This window comes from Ctenocephalides felis, unplaced genomic scaffold, assembly GCF_003426905.1.
Source record: "Ctenocephalides felis isolate EL2017-DRISC unplaced genomic scaffold, ASM342690v1 CF-g0.4_SCAFFOLD_03572, whole genome shotgun sequence".
Taxonomy (NCBI): Eukaryota; Metazoa; Arthropoda; class Insecta; order Siphonaptera; family Pulicidae; genus Ctenocephalides; species Ctenocephalides felis.
In genome coordinates this window covers 441,547-449,428 of record NW_020539726.1, presented here as the reverse complement: position 1 = coordinate 449,428, position 7,882 = coordinate 441,547, and the positions used below count along the sequence as shown (strand labels likewise).

At 36.5% G+C, this 7,882-nt stretch overlaps 1 protein-coding gene across 1 annotated transcript; it reads right to left on the bottom strand.

Moving 5' to 3' along the window:
- Positions 1-2,593: 2,593 nt before the first annotated feature.
- Positions 2,594-3,085, bottom strand: LOC113387876. The gene has a single exon (XM_026625264.1). The coding sequence runs from the start codon at positions 3,083-3,085 to the stop codon at positions 2,594-2,596; it is 492 nt and encodes a 163-aa protein (XP_026481049.1).
- Between the last annotated feature and the right edge of the window lie 4,797 nt (positions 3,086-7,882).

Genomic DNA, 7,882 nt, shown 5'->3' with positions numbered 1-7,882 from the left:
ATCTCGAAAATCTGTCGACGCATGTAAGGCAATACCGATATCCTTCTGACAATGGCTTACAATATATCGATATGCACGTGCTCAAATCTACCCGATGGAAGTTCAAATTGTCCAGTTGGGGCCTGCACGTGCCTACTGACTTTTGCACGCTGACATGCGAAGCAAACATCGAGCCCACTCGCGGCAATCCCGTTTGATGTACGGCCACACATATCTTTGTGTAACTAGCTTGATCGTAGCATTCATACCGGGGTGTGACAATCCGTGTAAGCTATCAAACACCGCCCGCCGTAACTTTGTTGGAACATACGGTCTAGCTGTTCGCGTAGAAATGTCGCACAAGACTGACACGTCTTGGTCCTCAAATCGAATAAGTTTCAGTTTGAGCGACGTGTTGTTTTCGGTGCGCAACTTAGCTATTTCTTCATCTATTCTCTGCTCCGCTGCTAATAACACTTCTATCTATTTCGGCACTTCTTAAAGACTCCACCCGCGATAATGCGTCGGCGACAACATTTTTCTCTCCCGACATATGACGTACATCGGTCGAAAATTGGGCGATAAAGTCTAAATATCGGAATTGACGAGGCGAACACTGACTATCTTCTTGACAAATGCGAACACTATTGGTTTATGGTCAGTAAAAATTGTAAAAGTTCTTGCCTCAACCATGTGACGAAAAGTATTTCACCGCTTCATACACTGCAAGTAGTTCACGATCGTAAGTCGCGTATTTCCGTTCCGTTTGTGCTCAGTTTTCGCGAAAAGAATGCCAAGGGTTGCCAGCTGTTAGCGACCTGCTGCTGCAATGAGGCTCCAATGGAATGTTCTGAAGCGTCGCAGAAAATAGCTAAATGAGCATTTGCGTGTGGGTGGGATAGTAGTGCTGCTTGAGCCAGACTCTCCTTACACGCTTCAAAAGCAGCTGACGTATGCGCTGTCCACTCTACCGGGGTTTTGCTCTTCGGATCTCCACGCAGAAACTCATTCAACGGTGCTTGATTTGAGCGGCATTTGGTATGAACCTTCTATAAAGTTTAGCATGCCCAAAAACCGCCTCAGCTCTTGCGTTGTTGCTGGCTTTGTGAATGTCCTAATAGCTTCAACCTTCTCTGGCAAGGGCGAGTACCCTCAGCCGACACCTCATATCCCAAAAACTTCACACTTGTTTGGCCGAACACACATTTAGATGGGTTTATTACCACTCTCAAATTCCAGAAGTTTACCAACAGTGTCTCTAGGTGCGCCATATGTTCTTCCTCGGACGACGAAGCTACAAGAATGTCATCGATGTAGGCGTAACAAAAATCTAACCCTTGCAACACCTCATCGATAAATCTCTGGAATGTTTGCGCGGCGTTGCGCAATCCAAACGTCATGTACGGAAACTCATATAGTCCAAACGGTGTTGTAATAGCGGTTTTTGCAATATCTTCTTCCGCCACCGGAATTTGGTTAAACGCTTTCACCAAGTCTATAGTCGAGAATATAGTTTTTTCCGTCTAAGGCTTGGGCGAAATCATGAATATGGCGTACTGGATATTTGTCAGGCTTCGTTCGCGCATTCAAACCCTCTATAATCGCCACATGGACGCCACTCATCACATCCTTTTGGAACCATATGTAGCGGGGCTGCCCAACAACTTTTCGATGGTCGAGCCGTTCCTAATTCATCAGCATAGCTTCAAACTCCTTTCTAGCAGCAATGAGTCTGTCCGGAGCTAATCTCCGAGGTTTTTGAACCACCGGCGGTCCAGGACTGGTTTCTATATGGTGTTGCGTCGCGTGCTTGCGTACCTAACAGCGCCGTCTGGTCGTGTTAAACCAGGAAACTTTTCAAGCAACTTATGGTACGCTGTTGAACCAGTTACCACCTTTATAGTCGCTATTGATCCCGCTGCAATATCCGCCTGCGCCGTTAATCCTGTCATAGCATCCGTTATTTGACGATTTTTCACATCCACAATTAAACCGTAGTAAGCGAGAAAATCTACACCAATTATTGGTTGCGTAACGTCTGCTATAATGAAGTTCCATGACAGGTCGCGACGTAGCCCAAGATCAACCACCATTGCCACCGTACCATAGGTTGCAATAGTCGTATTATTTGCGGCGGCTAGCTGGTATGCAATCCTCTTCCTATTTGGATTGCATAATAATGAGCGCGGAAACGCTGAAACGTCCGACCCCGTATCAATCAGGTACGACACCTGACTCTTTCTGTCACTTAGCAAACACGGCGGGCTTATCTGTCTCTCTGGGCGTAAATCGTTTGCCGCTAATAACGATGGCCCACGGAGTTTTCCGAACGCATGTCGCACGGCGATCGACATCTCATTGCATTCCGACCGAACCGTCGATGATATTCGCAAAGCGTTCGTACGCGCTCTTCCGAACCTGACCGAGTACTTGCGGGCGTACGCGATCTGCGCTTACGGCGCAAGGGATGAACCGTCTCGTCGATCCTCTACCTGTTTTCTCAAGTCAGAAATCTCGGCTCGCATGTTCCGCAATTCTGACGCGAGGTTGCCGTAAAATCGTCGTGCGCTGATGTGCTTGCAATCGCCATTGTTTTGCAAACCCGATGCTGTCTCTAATTCCATAATTCTGTGTCGGCGGCTTTCGCATTCGAATCTATGTCACTGTTTTCCCGTATAGATATTAATGCTTGCACATGCGTAGGCAATCGCGACGACCACATTAGGTTCAGCATTTCTTTTGAAACAGCTGAACCCGCTAATGAGCGTAGGTGCCGTAAAAACTGTGATGGAGTTCTATCACCCATTTCCTGACCTTCCAACAACTGGCGTAGCTTTGTTTCATCGGAAATGCCATACCGTTTCAACAATTCCTTTTTCAACGCACTATATGGATTATCTTTAGGGGGTTTCAGAATTATATTGCGAACTTCTGACGCATACCGCGGGTCCAACTTACTAACGACCGTATGAAATTTTGAACTTTCATTCACATTAGCGTGCACAAACACACTTTCCGCTAAAGCAAACCACAACTCTGGGTCCTGCTCGTAAAAATGTGGCAAATTTACGTTATCGCGGGGCACTACTACTACTGGCGTACTCATGTTTTCCACTGCACTTAACTTTTTCGCACGAGAATTCATTTAAAATTACACACACACACTAAATCACGTCGGGGTCACCACTTTGGTATACTACCAATGAAATGTGTATGATAATTTATAATAATAGTTTATTAGCAGTTTATGTACATAGATAACTTATCGCGACCAGAACCCGGGACCGACTGCCTGTTGAGCAATCCATACGCGCCATCCGGCACGACCCTTACGACGGCGACGTTGCCATACGCCTACACTTTCTATTCAAATTTATTGATTTATATTCATCACTAATTTAATTATTAATAAACAAATGTAAGAAATGTGCACTAAGAACTCTCCGCAGACACTGGAATCCAACTAGATGTTTTAGGCGGGTTATTTTTGACAAAGAAAAACACAATTTTCACTACGATAGCATAATGAGTATTCTTTGGGGGCACTTCTAATTAAATTTTTAAACTTTCAATATAATAATTAATTAACTATATCAATGGCTAATCGAAATATTCCCACATAACCTCGAACATGACATGATCGAATGACAATGATAGTGTACTGAAACGATTTCAAACAACACAAAACACAACATTATTACTACTTCTATTCAAATTTATTGATTTATATTCATCACTATTTAATTATTAATAAAACAAATGTAAGAAATGTGCACTAAGAACTCTCCGCAGACACTGGAATCCAACTAGATGTTTTAGGCGGGTTATTTTTGACAAAGAAAACACAATTTTCACTACGATAGCATAATGAGTATTCTTTGGGGGCACTTCTAATTAAATTTTTAAACTTTTCAATATAATAATTATTAACTATATCAATGGCTAATCGAAATATTCCCACATAACCTCGAACATGATCGAATGACAATGATAGTGTACTGAAAACGATTTCAAACAAACACAAACACAACATTATTACTTCTATTCAAATTTATTGATTTATATTCATCACTAATTTAATTATTAATAAAACAAATGTAAGAAATGTGCACTAAGAACTCTCCGCAGACACTGGAATCCAACTAGATGTTTTAGGCGGGTTATTTTTGACAAAGAAAAACACAATTTTCACTACGATAGCATAATGAGTATTCTTTGGGGGCACTTCTAATTGAATTTTTAAACTTTTCAATATAATAATTAATGAATATTTGTACTGATTTCACTGATATTTGCACTTCAACATAACCTCAGTCACTTTTTTACGCGGCGGAATATGCCTGTTGGTACTCCTCTTTTATCGATAAGTCGGTATATGTACTATGAACTACTTGATTGTAGGTTAAGGATTGTTATGTCAAACATAGAAAAAGCTAAATAAATAATATTTATTAGAATATACTGTTAAACTTTAATAATTTTCATTAAAAATTATATTTTATATATTGGCCACGCCCACTCTCGATAGGCCACGCCCACTAGAAAATTGTCTGCGGGGACATCGTCTGCTAACTATATACGCGTAAATAAATAATAACAAAATTGTTAACTCACATGTTAAGTTGAGCACGTGTTTGCTATCTAGACTAATGAATACAGATTATTTAAAACTGCAAATAAATGTCAGCGGACGTTTATTGGCGCCTATGAGAATAAATGATAATTACGAGTTAACGTCGTACATATTAAATAGAGCGAACGGGAGTGGTTAAATCGTGTGTCAATGAATCGAAGTCAATTCAAATAAAATTATAATTGATAAACTACTTTGATGTCTTTTTAACACGCTGGTTTAACTCAGAAACATTTAACATAAAAATATCTAGACTCGCACCTCACACTTTGTGCAACTTTTTGAAGATGCTACAACCACAAGAAATTTTACAAAGTAAAAATAACTACTGAATCAGAAAGTTCCACCATCAAATATTTGAATAGAGTAGTTATCTGAAGCATGCTATCTGACTAACTAACTTATTGGAAAAAGTATGAAGCATCGTGTTAAATTTGGCAAACATCATGTGCTTATGAAAGTGTCGAATAATATATAACCGTTTTACATTGGCAAAAATGCTACTCTAGTTACGATCTTTATTTAAGATCTCAATTTAACATTAAATATTACATTAAATCAATCATTTAATCAATACTATTTTGTAGACAATTTTGTTCATTGCTGTTTGAATATTATAAAATGATACTAAGATATTATAAAAAAGTACTAGATCAGACAGAGTCGATAATTTGATAATGTCTTAGTCTTAGAATATTGTGACAATATTTAACCGAGATCCATTTCTACTCGAGGAGCCTAATCTTATATATAAAAATGGACATAATGTTAGGTATGCTAAAACTCTAAAACGGCTGAACGGATTTGGCCATTTTCAGTCATGAAATTTTTGTATCAATACGGCATTAGAACGAGTTTAGCAGTAAAATGATAGGATGGAGCGGGAGTTGAAGATCCGAGAGTACAAAGGGCCACTTTAATTTACTTTCTTTATTTAATAATAAGCATTGTTAGTTTTACTTTAGATTCAACAGGTTTTTATGTAACTTGTGTAAAATGTGTTTGGGGTAAAAAGGACCGACTGAACCTTCACCCTGGCAAAGGTATGAATAATAATAATAATAATAATAATAATTTTGGAAAGTACCACATAATTTAAAAAGAGACATAAGGCATGTTTGTCTCCTATGGGATAAAAGAGGAAAGATGATAAAGAAAGAAAAAAACATATTTCTATTCTTGGTTGTTTGATATCATATTTTCATAGTTGGTTGTTTGATATATGTTATGTGCTGTGAAACTGTGTATATTTGGTTTTAACAGCATTATTACTGCTGATATGCTTATAAACTTCTATTATATATCGCAATGCTGAATGGGATATTGCACTAGAAGATATCTTCTAGAAGATCCATATGGATCTAATACAGCTCAACGATCAATTACTAATGATATGAGCGGTATTTACTATCTTGATGGCAAGATGTAACAAAATCGCATTTTTGTTGAGACTTTTATTTACATACATAACACAGCAAGGCGTGATCGGGCACCGACAGTAATATTTAAAAACCTCGAATATCAAAATGTACCAATTCAATTCTAATAAAATCAGTCTCAGATTAGACTGGCATTTGCCATGCTTATCAATAAGCCCAAGAGGCATTTATATGAGAAATGCGTTGCAGTGGGTGAACCATCCATTTAATTTGTGTTAGCCTATTTCACCACTCACTTCTACATTCATAATCAGTTAAAAATTTTCTATAATTTTTTTTATGGCTAAACAACTTTAGTCTGTCCAGCTAATATAATAATGATAATAATAATAATAATATAATAATATATATATATATATATATATATATATATATATATATATATATATATATATATATAAAGCGAGAGGTTTTTCTTCAGATGGTGAAATAGTATGATAAAAATTGTTTCTTGGGCATTCATCCAATAATTAAAAAACAGTTTTAATGCAAAATGTTTTAATTAAGAGAACATACGTTTCGGGTCCAGATTTGACCCATCTTCAGTGCTACAAATAAATATATCGGGGTTACAAATTAAAACAATATAAAATAATATAAAAGATACATAATTACAGACAAAAATAAGTAGAAACAATGTACATGAAAAGTATATATGAAAAACAACATAAAATAAACAAATGTAAAGAGACTCACCATACAAATAAATTTAAAAAAAATATAACACAAAGCACAACACAAAATTGCAAGCGAAAAAAATAAGTATGAAAATAAATTGAAAAAACATCAAGTTATGAAAATTTTTGAAAATTGTAAAAATTAAAATAATTAATATGTTTTATTATAAAAAAGCTTATTCCAAAAGCACATCTTGTTAGTTTGGAGACAGAGTTACGTGTGTGTAAACGAAAGTAAAATGTAGGCCTACGTGTTTGCAGCGGAAAATAGTGGAAACTGTATCGTCATTGGATGAGAGAATGGGATAGAGAGAACTTTAGAGGTTACAGTTATGAAGAATTTTCCAGCGATCATGCGCAAGGAACATAGAAAAAAATTTTAAATGTGTAAGTCATCCATAATCAGACGGTTGAACAAAGCTGGATCAAAATGAAATATGTGGATCAAAATAAAAATATAGAAACATAATAAAACCAAGATAGCACAATGTAAAAATATGTGAATAGAGAATTGTATTAAGAAAAAGTATAGATATTAACTGAAAACGATAAAAGTTAAAAAACAAGTTATTATATAAACAATTATAACACAACATATATATGTATATATACGCAACACAAAAATTGTACATATGCATACACATACACAAAACATAACTAACATAAACAACAACATGCACACATGCAATTACAACATATATGTAAAATCCAAATATACACACAAATGCAACATATATGCCCATACATGTATATCCACAAGCAAAAACATGTACATATGTACATATACACATACACAAATATACGCATACATACATATATATATATATAACATAAAAGAATTGTTAGGAAGTATTGCGCATATTGAAAAAATTGTTCGAAGCATCGCGGTAAATATTGCAAAGAGAAGCCGAATCAAAACGTTTGTTAATAGTAGGTAATATTTGTATAAAAATACTCTCAGCAAACTTCCTGCGTAAAGTGTTGGCTTCTCGATGAATAATTCTTGGATTGGTGAAATTAAAAGAATGTTTAAAGTTGGAGACATGTTCGGTGATCATGGTTTTATTTTGTTTCCTGTTAAGACTGTTAAGTTCGTGTTGGCGCATTCTTTTTGAGAGAAATTGTGAAGTTTCTCCAATATAACAACTTGAACA